The sequence below is a fragment of the Talpa europaea genome (genome assembly GCF_964194135.1).
Source record: "Talpa europaea genome assembly, chromosome: 2".
Lineage (NCBI taxonomy): Eukaryota > Metazoa > Chordata > Mammalia > Eulipotyphla > Talpidae > Talpa > Talpa europaea.
The window spans coordinates 66,955,842-66,972,015 of record NC_140068.1 but is presented as its reverse complement, the minus strand read 5'-3'; the positions used below and the strand labels follow the sequence as shown (position 1 = coordinate 66,972,015).

The window sequence follows — 16,174 nt, the reverse complement described above, 5'->3', positions numbered from 1 at the left end:
AAAATTGTTTTAGCTTGTGTTTATGTAACTTGTTACATAAACAATGTTAAGAGATGTTCTGTCCAGAAAACAGCTCTGACACATTTGTGTTGTGACTAATAGTTGAACTTAATCACCTTTAAGATAAATTTTTATATTTCAGAATTCTATTCTGAATTATGCTTAAAATGCTTAACATGAAATCATAACACACATACAAGTAAGGAAGAGCTTACAACAAAGAATTTGAAACTCAAAAGTCATTACAAATATTTCTGGAAACTATGATATACTTTGAATTCAGTTTTGGAGACATTAATTTGAAAATAACAGATATGCATAAAACCATTCAACTATCACACCAACCAAAATATCAGAATTAAAGAAAATTAAGCTGTAAATTGAAGCAGGGCAGTATTGAAAAGCAAAATGATAAATAAGTCTTTTTTGGTTCTGAAACTAATGTTCTACCATCCTCAAGGAAAGAGAAGAGCTCAAATACAAGACTGGATGACACCACCGAAGGGTCAACATCTGTCAACTACTAAATGAGGCGCCACACAGCGTCACCATTATTTTTCTATCTTAAGCAGCAGACCACTCCTAAATAAAAAGAATCATTCTGCTGACCCAGCTTCGAGTGTTTGTGCCATGCAAAAATACGTGTTTTGGCTCCTAATCCCATTCTCCTTCTAAAGAAACCATATGACCACAATTTTCATCCCAGAATATTATAACTCAGAGAGCAAAGCTTTAGAACTCTTACCAAGTTAAATCCAAGGGTTTAGCACAGTTTCAACAAATGCTTCAAACACATGACAACAGAGATAACATAAATATGCCAAAGCCTTGCAGTCCCCTCATTATTTATGGCCACAGTGAAAGAACACTTGCATGCAAGCTGCCCGCTTACTGGTCTGCCGTGGTCTCCTGGTTTTCCTGGTTTCCCACTTGGTCCTGTGACTCCTGGAGAGCCAGGGCTTCCCTATATCATGTAGGCCGAGAAAAAGAATGTTGTGATGAATGCAAACTGACAAAGCATGGTTAGTTTTAAAAGCTTTAAAAGAAACAGTACATAATCATGTAATCCTGTACTTAAAGACTCAAACCAAATTATAAGATAACATGAAGGAAAACAATCTCGAAAATTCTCAATCTTCATAGGACTGTATAATTCTAAAATATATTGAAACCGGTTGAAAAATATATATATAATCAGATAAACAATTATCACAGTGTGATCCTAATAAATTCATTACAAAGTGATTTTGCAGAAAGCAATTCCTGTTTTTTTAGTTTATTTCTATTACAAAACCAAAAGCCCATCAAAAGACAGGAATGAAAACTTTGGCTGGGGAAGAAACTAAGAAAGTATCCAGTTTTATGCTAAATTGGCCATCATGGTTACAAAGTCTCCCTTATTGCTGGAAATTGCATGCTCAGCCAAGAAATTGACTTTTTCTTTGGTGCATTCTCCACACTTTCACTCTCTTCTATAATACCAGCACTCTTCATGCCTTCAAAACCACAAGAATTTCTCCCTCTTGCTTTTAACAGTTTCAAGACACTTTGACATATTTAGTATTTGCATCTAATAGACAATACATTATTCTAAAGTCTAAAATTTCCTTAAACTGATTTTTAAAAGTCCTTTACTTCATCAGTTATATAAATTTTAGACTCTGAAGTAAATATTTATTTTTTTATTATTGAAAAGTTCTCTTTATTTACCTTTTTAATGACATTTATTTGTCATCAAATTTAATAACATTCTATTCTCTTAATATATTTTAATTATACAAAACAGAGTTATATGTTATAAGTTCGCTCCTCAGGCCTTATTCATCTTATAAGTGGCAGAGTCTACTCTTCTACTGCTTTCTCTTATGCCTCCCCACTGCTCCAGCCCTCCACCCCCAACTCCTAGCAACCATTTTCCCAGTTTCTGTTTCTAAGGGTTTGACCTTTGCTTTTTAGATTCCACATAGTGATACCATGCCATATTTGTCTTTCACTTAGCATAATGGCCTCAAGTTTCATCTACAACACAAATGACAGCATTTCTTCTTATTTAAGATGACACATAATGGAATGTTATACACAATGAAATATTATATACATATATACATATAATTATATATGTATAATCACTTGCTGTATACATATATATAAAGTCACTCTCAACACACATGCACACACATGCACCACATTTTCTTGATCCATTTGCCTGTCTCCATATCTTTGTATAGCAAATAATGCTTCAGTGAATGTGGAAGTACAACTGTCTATTCAAGATAGTGAGTCATTTCCTTTGGATATATTCCCCAAGGTAGGATTGCTGGATCATAGTGTTGTTCTTTTTAATTTCTTGAAGATCCTTCTAAAATTTTCCATAGTGGCTGTACCAGCTTACAAACACTTATCCCTTTTCTCTGAAGTAAATATTTAAAATGAAAGTTTGGTAGACTTTAAACTCCCCTGTATCTGAGAATATACATCTTAAAACATAAGTAATAAAATAATTTTAACATATGTGCTCATGTCATCACATCCTGCTTTAAGATATAAAGAGCATCCATCACCTGAAACAACTTAATTGTGGCCTCACTTGGATATGCACAGGCACATGCCACTTTCAGAATCATTGGTTTCAGTATTTTCTGCTAAGATCTTAATCAGAAGACCTATTTCAATAAGACTTACTTCTGCTGAAAAACTGATAGCTACTGAGTAATAAATGAACTTAGAATTTAAATATCACAGTAGACAGATTCCTAAAATTCTAGAATAGGAAATAATCAGTGAGGTCATGAAACCCTACCACTCAATGTGGGTCTGGAAGGAACTGAGACACTAAATAGCTAGTGACCTAATTAGTTAAAGATATTTTTCTATTTTTCAAATATAACTTGATTAGATAGAAAGACTCTGTATTTTAACATATCTGTTTTTTCTTGCCCATTTTGACTTAGGAGAGTTAACCTCAGAGCACAGGTGGAATGTACCTCAAAGTCAGGTTACCAGGTTCTTCTCTAGAAAATGAGGGTAAGGGGTGAGGGACAATGTTGCCAATTCCATTCTTACCGGTGGTCCTGGTGGGCCCCTGGGTCCCATTGCACCATCCTTTCCAGTAAAGCCCTATTTTAAAAATAAAGTAATTGCTTGTTAGTGAGATAATGACTAAATAAAAACAAAAGGCTTTCCTATTTAACTATGTTTTTTATTAAATAGTTGTTACATGCATTCATTTACATAGTTATAAACATTTTGAGTCAAACAAATCTCCAAAAAAGGCAGATACCTTTCATGAAGATGTTTGCCTTCCTAATATAAAGAAGTTTAAATGAAAACTAACCCATTCTACTAAAGGTCAATGTCTACTAACTGACCCACTTTGAAGGATCAAAGTGGGCTAAAAGGAATGTTGCTAAAACATGCACATGGAATCATAAAAGATGGAGAAGCCAACCACCTGATTAGACAATTTCCAACTTTTCTTGAGCAACTAATGCCAAGGCAAGAAAGGGAAGACTACCGATGTCTCCACTTCTGGGGACTCTCCTCCCCCTCAAAATGAGGTGAAGCTGTCTAAACTGCTCTTCCTTAGAGCAATAGGAAATCCTCAATCCTTCTAATAAACAGCTGCTTTTTTTAATGGCCTGCCTCTACTCACAGGAAAGGCAGATCCACATGGATGTTGGGTTGCCTGGGAAGCAACGATCCGCTGCCCCAGGAACTGACAGCATCTCCAAGGCAGGCCTGCCTTTTTGGCTTCTTCCCCCCTCGTTTTTTGTTTTTTTTTTTTGTTTTTTTTTTTATTTGTTTTTTTTTTAATCCTCTCTCTCTTTCTCGCTACACATTTCCAAGTGACCTCTGCCTGGAATGAGTCATCTTACTTCCCAGTTAGCATTCATTCCCCACAGCAGATCTCTGAAATCCAGCCGAGGATTTCTGAGTCAGGTCATTTTTTATGGTTGTTACATTCCTCTGTCAAAGGAGATTTTTGTCTCATTTTCTGCAGAGAATAAGAATAATTTCATGCATATTCTTGGATTCTAGCAAAAATCAAGATAATTTGGATCATTGCCTGCACTTAGTCTCCAGACTCCCATTGATTTTATTACAGAGGAAGTTTAAATTATTTCTTTTCAATTGTGTTCAAAATATTCCACTACCCTTCCTCCAATTTTTTCCCCAGAAACTTATAGAGATAAAGATTTCACTGTTTTCTGGAAGACCTATGCCTGCTTAACAAAAAACAGATTCTAAGTTACATCTCATATAACAGCAACATTGCTTCTGAGAGTCAGTTAAGAAACAAAACTTCTCTGGAAGTATTACTTGGACAGTTTGAATGGCATTTCTTCCATCTAAATTTCTCCAACTGTTGTATAGGACATTTGTTCTTCCTTTTTTTGATAAGGTATTATATTTCTAAGTAATTCTCTTTCAGCCATCCTAAGAACCTCCTGACTAACCATTTTCCTTTATTTTTCCAGCTTTACTAGGATATACTTGGCAAATAAAATTATGTGTGTGTATATACATACACATAAATACAGTGTATAACATGTTTTGATATATACATTAGAAGTGATTATTATAATCAAGCTAATTAACATATCCATCAACTCACAGTTAATCATTTTTATGTGAGTGGAAACTTTTAAGATGTAATTTCTTAGCAAATTTTAAGTATACAATATACTATTTTTAACCACAGTCATCATGTTGTATATTAGAGATCACTAGAACACATTCATTTTGCATAACTGAAACTGACCCATTATGTCCCCACCTCCCCCTCTCCTGGTCCTTAGCAACCCCATGCTTCTCTCTGCTTCTAGGAGTTCACCCTTTTTTAGATTCCTTACATAAGTGATATCATTAAGTATTTGTCTTTCCGTGGCTAGTTTACATCACTTAGCATAATGTTCTCCACAACAGTATTCATGAGCGTTTTAAAGGATGAAATATACGTGTTTGTGTGTGTATTTCACAAATCACATTTTTTATTCATTTATTCATCAACAGACACTAGGGGCCTAGTCAACAATTTTCTGTTAGGAGAAAAATAAATCTAAATGAAAGTGAAGAGGAGTTCATTCCAATGTCCTCCAAAAGGCTATCCAGTGAGCCATCTGCAACAAATATGCAGTTATTCCTATATCTCACACCCCACCCCACCCTCATTTTAAAATTCATCTATGCTGAAGACAACCCATGCATTATGTTCCTACCAACTACATCTCAGTAACATCTTCCTTCCTTACTAAGATCCATGGGTTTCATCTGTGCTTTCTCCTCTTCCTCTATAGAATTTGAGTATCCTTCTTTTCAGCTGAGCTCCTTGTACCAAAATCTATCAAATTTTACAAATTTCTTTATGTTCCATTAGCTGTACAGTCCACTTTAGGCACAGTAGTAATAAACTAAGCAGCATATAGGTGTACGTGGCTGTGAAGAAAAAGAGGAGACTGACTTCCTGGAAAGATTCTGTGCTTTGTGTGACCTAATCACAAAACTGGATTTACAGATTCATTTGAAGGTGGAAAAGTACAGTCCATCTCACTCATCACTGTACGGAGAAGCAATGATGGCCAGTTCAGAAAGCGTGTATGCCCGGGAGGAGCACAGGCACCCCTGCCTATCTGCATGCAGCCCACACTGGTGGACTCAATGGTTCCAACAAGCCCTCAGCAGCAGTCACGAGCAAATCAGCCCACCCTCATCTCATGGTGGCTGTAACTTTTGATTTTGTTTTCTAATTGAATAAACTGACCTATCACCCTTGCAACCTCACTATTATCCTCTTTTATGAAATGAGAATTCAAAAAAATTAAAGTGTCTGTCTCAAAAAAGACAAAAGAATGCCTAGATATAAGTGCCACCTTCAACTCCCAGACTCCCAGAGAATATAGTTTTCTCTTTGACTTCTCTTTCTCCCAACTCAAAGGTGGGTGTAGGAGCAGATCAAGTTCACTGGCATACCATCCACCATTTGGTATCACTCAGGCAAGTCTTTGCTCCATCTGATTGACTAGCTTCTTCTGATTAGTGGTGTCTTGGAGTATTAGGTTAATAATTTATGTGTTTAGTGAGTCATTACACTTCTGGCATCTCAGATCCCACTACTAGTCATGTTTTCACTTGATTGATTAGTCAGAACACAGACCACTTTCAGACAATTGTCTGAGCCATAAGACATTGAAAAGTTAGTTCTTGGTTTTGAGCATTCATGGTTTCCTATGAAACCAAATGTTCCTATAATGTTGAATAGAGCCTCGAAGTCATGTGCATTATGTTCTCATCTAGTTGTTTTAGAAAAGATTAGGTTTCCTACTCTTTTTAAAATTAAATTTGAAAGCTGCAACAACTGAGTAAAATCCCTATTAAGTACTAGTTGTCTATTCAAACATTTAATGATGTAGAGAATTTTTTCCTGACTTCATAGGAAATCAAGACTACTGTCAGAGTTAGGTAAAAGCTACCTCGTAACAAAGAGTTCAATTTTAGGATTTAAAAGCTAAAATTTATTTTATGAGCTCTTTTTGTGATTATGGTAAAATAAAAAACATCCCCAAAATTAAAATTTCAAGCAGTCTCTTAAAGTCCCATCATTTTGTTTCTTAGGCCTTGAGATAAATCTGCTATTTGGTAGGCTGCTGATAGTAGCGTTCAGCCTTCCACAAGGCATATGAACTCTGCATTTCCAGACATGGAAATGGAATTGCCAAGGATTCTCAACTAATAAGCAACAATGTGACACCATTTCCAAGGTCACTGAAGCCTCCCAAGGTAACTTACTCTATCTCCTGGAGGTCCTGTTGGTCCTGGTGGACCAGGTAATCCTGGGGTTCCCTACACAAAAGGAAATAAACAAGTAAAACACTATAATATACTTCCTGCATGAAAAAAAGTTACTTGTTATTCTTCAAAATGTTTGAAAACAAAAAAATTTTCAGGAGTTCTGGAAAAAAAAAAAAAAAAACAGAACTAAACACATTATCAGCCATATTGTGGAGGCTCAGTCAACAGCAGATACCAGAACTGAACAGCACAGACATGAAGACTTAAGAGCAGAGGATGAAATGGCAGTCACATAAAGAACATGGCCAGGCTTCTGCTCAGCTGTTTCACCTTGGCTCACCTTTTGAAGCACTGCAATGGCAGCTTTTCAAACAACACTTGACAAGTGAAAGAAAAGGCAACTTCAAGAACAACTCACTGATCGTCCTGGAAGTCCTGGTTCTCCAGCATCACCTTTCATCCCTTGGCGACCCTAGAGCAAGCAATGGGAAAACAGTCTCAGGCATTTTACAGAGATTAGCTGCAAAGGGACGACATGAGTCATGTCGCTTCATAAATCCAATGTAAGCATGTTTTTGAAAGGAGGAGAAAAAATCATTTATTGATAGAAACTCATTTTTTGAACCACAAACATTATAATTCCCACTTATAATGTTAGAGGATAATTTTAGATAATTTTGAGATAAGAAATCCACTTAAAAGAACCTAGTTTAACATAAGAAATTTTCACAGAATTCATTTTGGTGGGAAAAACTTCACATATTTAAATTTGGTGCTAATTTTAACAGATAGTCAATGAAATGTTTTAAGAAAATAATGATTTGGGTTTTTATAAGTATAAGCTTGAAAACAATTGTTACAATGATAAAAATGAATTACTTAAATCTGATAAATCTAATTTAATAGTAGTAGAGTAAGAAAAGGTCAAATTCCTTTCGAAATATAAGAAACTGAAAGTCCATCTATTCAACCATTTGGGGCAAAAATTTCTGTTTCTTCACATGTCTTATTTCTGACTCTAATATGGGTTATGTTTCCCTCTAAATGCCAAAAGAAGTATTTGTTATTTATTATGATACCTTAAAATGCACTTTAAACTTAAATTTAAGAACTATGCAGTTATCATTTATTATTCATAGGTTATATTTGTTTTATCTTAAGGTATAGGAAAAAGTAGTTTTTTAATTAAGTATAAACTTTAAAATGTAAAACACATTTTATAAATTCAGATTAGCATTTATAACAAGTGGTAAGAAATTTTATTTGAAAAATGTGAAAGAAATAATAACCTAGATAGAGAACACCACTTGCTTGAGGTCATAAAGATTAGAAAAACACTCCAGAGCTGCCCCACATTGAAATCAGTTTCAAAGTTTTCTGGACATTGAAAAGCACATGCATTGCTTATTTAAAAAAAAAATTAAGGTCAAATAAGTCGCAATAATTTTTTCTACATAGTTTATTTATATACTACTTATATATATGAAATTATAGACACAGGAAGTTATCTCAATGAATAACCCTGTTGAGTCCTCTGAGAAAGCATTTGAATTTGACAAAATACAATAAAAAATGTTGCAGTTAAACTCAATCTTAATTCACTACCCTCATTTAGTACAGAAAGCTTTTGTGCTTACTTGTTCTCCAGGAATAGAGAGTCCATTGGGTCCTTGGGGACCTGGGGGACCCTGAGGGCCTGGAGGACCTGTATCTCCACGAGGGCCAGGGGGTCCCTAAAATACATGAGAGAAACAGCCGCAAAGTCATAGGACATCTTTCCAATGCTAAAGTCCACTCAGAAACCCAACTTCATAACTCTAAGACACCAGCATCATACCATTTTTGCAAACATTTAGAAATCTACATTTATTTTATTAATAAATATTTATTAATGCCATTCCTTTCTTCCCTTCACTACTCATTCAAAGACCAACTGGAAAGTGCAATAAATTCACAAGAGCACTTAAATTTCCATAAAAGTACTAGTAGAAGCTGATTTTCAAAAGAAAGCATTGAATAACATTCATGTATTTATATGCATAGATTCATATGAGAGCAAAGCTCAGTTTTCAATGGATTTTACTTATTTTAGGCTAGTCTTGATTCCTCTTAGACTAGGGCTTACTTCTGGGACTAATGTTGATATACAAGGGACAGATATCTACAGAGTAGATACTCTGCTGGAGCTTCTTTGCACTGTGGAAAAATATGGTGTCAGACCTGGGTTAGCATCTCAGCTTCCCCCTTCCCTAACTGGATTAATTTATCATTAGTGTGATTATAGTAATATTAAGACTATACATTATCTTCATAAAATATTCCCCTAAGAGGCCTGAGTTGTCTCCTACAAGGCCAGTGTGGCACTGGGAGAAGGGGCCAATGAGGTCCAAGTGAACACAGATTGACCACACAACTCTTTCTCTGAGACAGATGAACAACAAAACAGCAGAACTGCTCCCAGTCCTCCCCAATTCTCTAGCAGGATTGTTTCCTGTAGGGTCTTCCAATAGATTGGCCAGGCCACCCCCTCTGCATCCCCATGAGCCGGCAGAGTCCTTAGGTTCTCCCACAGATCTCCACGTGCAATTCCTACAGCAATGTGATACTTTAGATATTTCTTACCCTGGCTAGTCTAACCCATCGTTTTGATCTCTGGAAACAAGACAGAGGTCACTATAATACCAAAGGTACACTAAACTTGAACATACTTGCTCAACACACCCCCGTAACAGAAATATTGAACAACCAGTCTTCAACATGTAGATGAAAATTTAAATGTACTCTAAAATATACTTACAGGGCCTCCCTGGTGGTGCAAGGGGTTAAGCACAGCACTATGAAGCTATCCGCAGCCTATGCAGCACGAGTTCGATCTCCGGCCAGGGAGCTACCCACATGGCTCAGCAGACCTCTAGTGTCTCGCCCACTGCTCCTGTCAGCAGTGTATTTCAGTGGATCTGCCTGTTTTGTTTCCCACTCTGTCTCTGGGAAATCCTCTCACCCCTCTCCCCAACTGTTGGCCTACACCCTAGTTCTTACATGCATAAATAAATACCTCTTCAAAAAAATAAATAAATAAAATATACTTACAACTGCCCCATTGATACCTCTTTCACCTCTGGGACCTTTAGCACCAGGTCCTCCCTAAAATACATAGTAAGAGCACATTTTAGTATGAACACAAGGCAAGTAGGGAGAAGTCGATATATAAAAATTGCTTCAAGAAGCAATACTCCAGGCAATATTGCTGCAATTCTAAAATACTTATAGTTACTGTTACAAAATATTGAAGTAAATATTTCATATCAAAGAAATATGTGAGGAGTGAAAATTTCAAAACTTTGTACATGCTAGGTTTCTCATTTTTGAATCTGGATATTTCCTTATTTGTAGTAAATGTCCAAGTTAATTGAAAATTTGATATTTATGCAAAAAGGCAACCACTACTTAATTCAAGAGAAAAACCTATTTTGAAGTTATGTTTATTTATTCTTTGGAGAAAACAATATGCAAAAAGAAAGATTCTGTAAATCTCTCAGAATCTCAGAACATGTATTTAAGTAACAGGAATTCAGAAACCTCTGAACAAAAAGGAAAAAAAATACTGTAGTGACATCTAATCTCACACCAAGAGGGGAAAGGATCCCTACTTCTCAAAAGCATCATCTCTCAGTCACTACCAAGAAAAAATTTTATAATTTACAAATACGCATTAGGTAAGTCGATAAAATGTTAATAAAAAGTAAATGATGTAATTCCAGTGATGTTTTGATTTTGTATGTTAGGAGCTGGTTGCAACTAATGTAAAATTAATCTGCATTATTTGTTATGACCCAAGTATAGTAAAATTTAGTATTCTGAGAATCTCTGAGCTACTCATGTTAATCAAGATGTGCTACATTAGTGAATGAGATATATCACTGACTACATGGTCAATGTTTTTTGCTTTGTACTTTCTTGGTCTCGCCTTCTATGACAAACTGTGGTGATAGTCTTCTTACTTAAATTATTCCAAACCCAGATAATTTAACCCAGAGTGTATAATATCATCATTTATACTGATTATGTTCTTTATCAGTTATTGTCATGTTTGTCCACTGCATAAGACCCACATATCCTAGGTTTTGAGCAAGTGGTAAAAGTTAACCTCTCAAACATGTCTTAAAAACATACATATCAGAAGCTTTCAGCAGATGCAAGGAATTTTCAAAATTAGATGGTTACACATGAAAACCTATTCACATCTTTAAGACAAAATCTCACCAACTAGCCAATGTCATTGGATCTTGTGTGGATATCTTCATGATTTACTCTATTCCAGATCTCAAAACACACTACAAAAATGATATGCAATTTGGCTTGCTCTGTTCCAGAAAGCACTGGTGGCTGAAAGCATATTATACACTCATACTGGAGAAAGGATGATAATTCAAAGATTTTACAAGAAAAACGAAAGGGACACTTTCCCTTTCCTTACCGCAGGCCCTGGTGGTCCTGGTGGCCCAACGCTGTCCTGTGTGCAGGTACAAGCATTTGGAAGAGCAGGGCATTTTGCTTCATCTCTCTAAAATTTCAGAAAAAAATATTTACCTATGAATTTAAAGTAAAAATGACTTCCTGTCCCCCACCCCGACTTTGCTTTTTTACACAAAGAAATCTGTTTCCCAACTTGAAGAAATAATGTCATCAATAGATAGTCTTAAGCTGAATCTTGTTTGTTCTTGTATGTTTTACTTCAGGAAACCTCACTTGACAAATATTTATAAAATCACTGAGACCACTGGTAGTTTAATCCAGTTTTCTCTAATCCAGTGTTGGAGAAATGCTGACTATCCCAGTTATGGATCCCCATTTCAGTCAGAGTCATATCTCAAGATCTGTCCATGGACTACCAGGCCTGCTATGTTTTCAAGCCAACACCCCACCACCAGTCATTTCATTGTCACCACCTTCCTTCTCCCATTCACTCTGCCTCACCCCCACTGATAGACTTAGTTTCTCAGCTATTTGGGACACGCTGTGGCCTTAGGGCTTGTACATTTACATTTCCCTCAGTCTGGAATGCTCTTCTTTCTTCATCCACATTACTTGCCCCCTCACTAAATTCAGGACTCTGCTTAAATCTCATTTTATCACTGAGGGCTAGTGGTCCCCACCTGGTTCTCATCTATCTCCCTATACAGATTTGTTTTGCATCCTAGGACTTTCACTCTCTAACACAGTATATATCTACTTGTTTATTCTTTGTCTCCCCCACTCTTTCACTAGAATATTCACTTTTCACTGCTGTAAACCTGGCTTATAATAAGTGCACAGTAAATATCTGTTGAATAAATAATGCACACTAATCCTGTGTATGTGTACAGTTCGTTGTTTGCCAAAAGCTTCAATCCATCATCAGCATTCAACTTTGTAACTACTATTGTCACACAGATACTATGGAGAAAAGTCATCTCAAAAAAGATATGGTATTCTTGCCATGAACCTTAGGTAATAAAAGGGGTGATAGCTTATTCTGCAAAATGTTGATATTTTACAAGTAAGAGGACAGGGTTGCAATAAATAGATCTATCAAACACTGACTCAGCTGGACTTTTTTTAACTATATATAACCATCCTGGCTGTTAGGGAGAATTTCCAGATGTGGTCTTGTGCATTCCTAGCTTCCACAGGAGGGTCACTGACCTGACCTCTGATAGCTGATATACATGCACAGAATGCTGGTCCCTTGGCTCCATTATGGAGATGCAGCTGCTGAGTGCTACTTCCTCTCACAGACCATCTACGTCATAAGAGTTTATTCCTGGGGGGTCTCTTAAACCAAAACAGGATTCAGTTCTGTTTTACTTACCCTAGAGGGAATATCACAGCATCTGTCTCTACTGGTCCACACCGGACTGCAGACAATGTCAAAATTCTGGATTTGGAACTGCAAACAACCAACAGCAACATCAGCTAAAGATGCATGAAAAACATTTTATATTAACGTTTCTACATTTTAACCACTGTCAACTTCTCACATAGACTTGCTTAAGGATGCAAGTCTTTGAGGGTAAAGTGATCCTCATTTCACAAGAAAAGAACATAAAAACTTATGCTTAAGAGAAAAAGTGAAGCAAAATGCCTTTGTGAAATTCCCACTCTGGTTCACTTCCTTGGTTAAAATGAAATGCTTGAGTTTTGTAAGAGGGCACTGACTTCTTTAATGCTTGTTTTATGAGTGTTTTAAATTTTCATTTAATGTTTAAATCAATTTTGAAGTCTACCCTTGTAGAAAAGTAACACTAGCCCTAGTATTACTTCAACTAAAAATAAACAAAAAATAAAATATATAATTTTAAAATTAATAGATAATTAAGTAAACTGGCCCTAAAAAGAAATAATTAATATTAAAAAGCCATTCCTCACTTATTCTAAAATTGATGCTCTTCTTTTCATTAATTTTTAAAACTAGAGATTATATAATATGTGTGGCTACTGTCTCAAAAGAGTAAATATTTTCACTATTTCAAAAGAGTAAATATTTTCTCTTTTTACATTTTAAAAAACAAATTTTTGATAAAAAGGAAATAATTGCTTGGATGTAGCCATTCTATTAAAAACCTAATGTAACTGTCCCAATGTTCAACAAAGTCTGGATTTTAATAATAATTATATTACATTTGCACTAGCTGTTTCTACATTATAGATTTCATTTCTGAAATTAGGAGAAGAGAATTCTGTGGAAGGAAGAAAACTAAATAAATTCAATTAAAAAATAGGGGAATCAAGATGGTTAACTTTGCTTTTAGAACAATATTGTTATTGAGTGACATTTGACAGGAACTTAATAATCCTGGTACAGTGAAAGCCTTACATTTAAAATTGTGTTAGCTGATAACATTGGAAATGAAGGAGGCACACTCCCGCCTCAAGCTTCGGAAATGAAACTGAGAGTGCTGCAGTCAGCTGGCTGCCCCTCCACACTGATCTTCCTTCGGTGACAGACCTGACCCGCTGCGAGGGAGCCTGGGTTTCAGTAATGGTCACAGCCAACGTCCACACATGTTCAAAGTCCTGACTGCACAAGTGTGTACTAATAATTACTGTCTTTGAATAACAAAAAATGAATTATTTTTTATTTCTCTGGTTATCTTGGCAACTATTACTATTTTATCCTGTTTCAAGATGATAACATGATGTTTTTTGATGCTCTCACATCTATTTTGTTTCTAATGGTGAAATGCATTATTATGCTCTGTCATTTCTGTATTTTCTCAATGTAACTTTTCCAATGATTCAATGTGAACAAAACATTTAGTAATTTAAAACTCACCAAGGAGGAAGAAAATCTCACTGAGTTGCTTTAAAAAATGTCCTTTCAATTCACAAGGTACCCAGAAGATTTAAAATGTGTTACTTACTGTGGCTGATCTCTTCTCTCCTTTAAGCAGTTTTCCAAGAATTTCAAAACCATCAGTTGTGATATTTCCAGCTTCTTTGATGTCCTTTTCTATAATTTCATAGCAGTCTATGTAAATCTTAACACTTTTTGAGGTCACTACAATATGAACCTAAAAATGAGCATTTGTTTCCATTATAAAATTTCTACCAACAAATTGGCTAGCTTTTGCAAATTTCAGATCACAGATCAAAAAAATGAAATAAATAAATTAAATAAATAAAAATAGCATTTTCTTTAAGCTATTCTCATCCAAAATCAAGTTTTTGACAGAAAATCCAGGTTACAATGTCAATAACGTCATTTATTAACAACTTGAAATTAGATAAGCCACTTAACCTCTCTGTATCTCAGTTTTCTTCAGCCACATATACAGGTGTAATTTCTTATTTTCCCACTGCATTTCTCAGAGGAAATGTGGCAGATGAGATAAATTTGTAAACTATAAAGAACTAATCAAACAGAAATTAATAAATTATTTTATATATCTCTATACTCGGATATATATAATTATTTATATATCTATATAAAAATTATTTATATTTATCTCTATATAATTATTTATATATATATCTATACCCTCATCTGTCCTCCATTAATTTTGTTAAATTCAATTTTAAACTTATTATTCCCTGATCTCAGGCAAAAAAGAACTTGTACCCTATATATATAGATACCTAACATAGTAAAAATTTAGCACATCTTCTAAAAAATTCAACTCTGGAAATCAATAAAATTCAGGATTCAACTTCTTTATAAAGAAACAAGTTCACATTGATTTATTTTTTTGTCTAATATTGAGGACACTTGAAATGTTAAAAAAGCTATTAGAACAGATAATTAATAGAAGATTTGTATTTAAACAATGAAAGAAGTTACAGGTAATCTGAACGTACAGTGATGGTCATAGTTTCTATTTATCACAGTACAAATACTCAAGTAAGCACTTAATGACTTTAAAAAGTTTGACTCTAAGTTAAAAGAAATGGAAATTTCCTTAAATGCTTTGAGTCAATAAACATAAGAACAATTTCTAAAGATGGTTTTAATCAGTAAATATTTCTCCTACACTGATTCACCACCAAAACACTAATTTAGTGCACCTATAAGTGGAAAATATGAGTTATATATTGCTTTTATATAAAGTGGTATGTGGCTTACCAAAAATAAGAAAAACTTTTAATGTCCCCAGAGCAATCACCTAATATTAGATTCAAGAACATCATACAAGTATTCCCAAGGTATTTATTATCTAATAAGAACTAAAACTTATTTGCTGGCTGTTCTATAAACAATCTCAAAGACAAACATCCACAAAGTATTTGAAAAATCACAGTAACCAGAAAAAATATTTCAAATTCAAAATTCTTACTTTATAACAAAATCATTCCCAATACACTTGTCATTCAAAGCTCACTGTAATGAAACACATGCTAAAACATATTTTTATTTAATTTCTTCAATGTGTTTTACTACATTTTTAAATACATGAGTAATATCATTTCAGAATGAGTTCTTCATCTGTAGAACATTGTCCAAAGTACTTAGGGACTATTTCCCAACTGTAAAACATTGTTGGTTACAGACTAGTAGAAAGAAATAGGAAAGAACACTCTTGACAACTCATCTCCCTTTCCAAACCCTGCCAGTCCCTAAAACTTTAGTTTTTACCTATATCATTTTTCATCTTATAAACTTCTCACTTTAATCTGTGTCATTACACACAAATGGAGACGAGAATCCTCAAGAAGATCCCTGCCTATCGTTTTCACTATTTTCCTGCTATCATGGTAGACCCCTCAGTTTCATGCTAATGGCTGAAGAACTTCAGTTCTCAAATTAGATGGAAAATGAAAGAAAAGTGTTTGAATCCTTGGATTGCAAAGAAGGTAAATAGCCAATAGAAATTGAACTTGGTTCTTGAATCCATGGGATATATTGAGA

The 16,174-nt window shown here is 34.8% G+C and overlaps 1 protein-coding gene across 3 annotated transcripts in view; it reads right to left on the bottom strand.

The window, feature by feature from the left end:
* The window catches only part of COL12A1 (collagen type XII alpha 1 chain), a gene marked incomplete at both ends in the record, with an annotated part of 107,254 nt that overhangs the window by 7,954 nt on the left and 83,126 nt on the right, over positions 1-16,174 (bottom strand). For all 3 annotated transcript variants that reach the window (XM_084256465.1, XM_084256466.1, XM_084256467.1), the window contains 9 exons: positions 893-964; positions 3,064-3,117; positions 6,787-6,840; positions 7,208-7,261; positions 8,427-8,522; positions 9,880-9,933; positions 11,267-11,353; positions 12,641-12,718; positions 14,193-14,342. In XM_084256465.1, coding sequence (XP_084112591.1) covers positions 893-964; positions 3,064-3,117; positions 6,787-6,840; positions 7,208-7,261; positions 8,427-8,522; positions 9,880-9,933; positions 11,267-11,353; positions 12,641-12,718; positions 14,193-14,342 — 699 coding nt within the window. The remainder of the gene's footprint in view (positions 1-892; positions 965-3,063; positions 3,118-6,786; positions 6,841-7,207; positions 7,262-8,426; positions 8,523-9,879; positions 9,934-11,266; positions 11,354-12,640; positions 12,719-14,192; positions 14,343-16,174) is intronic.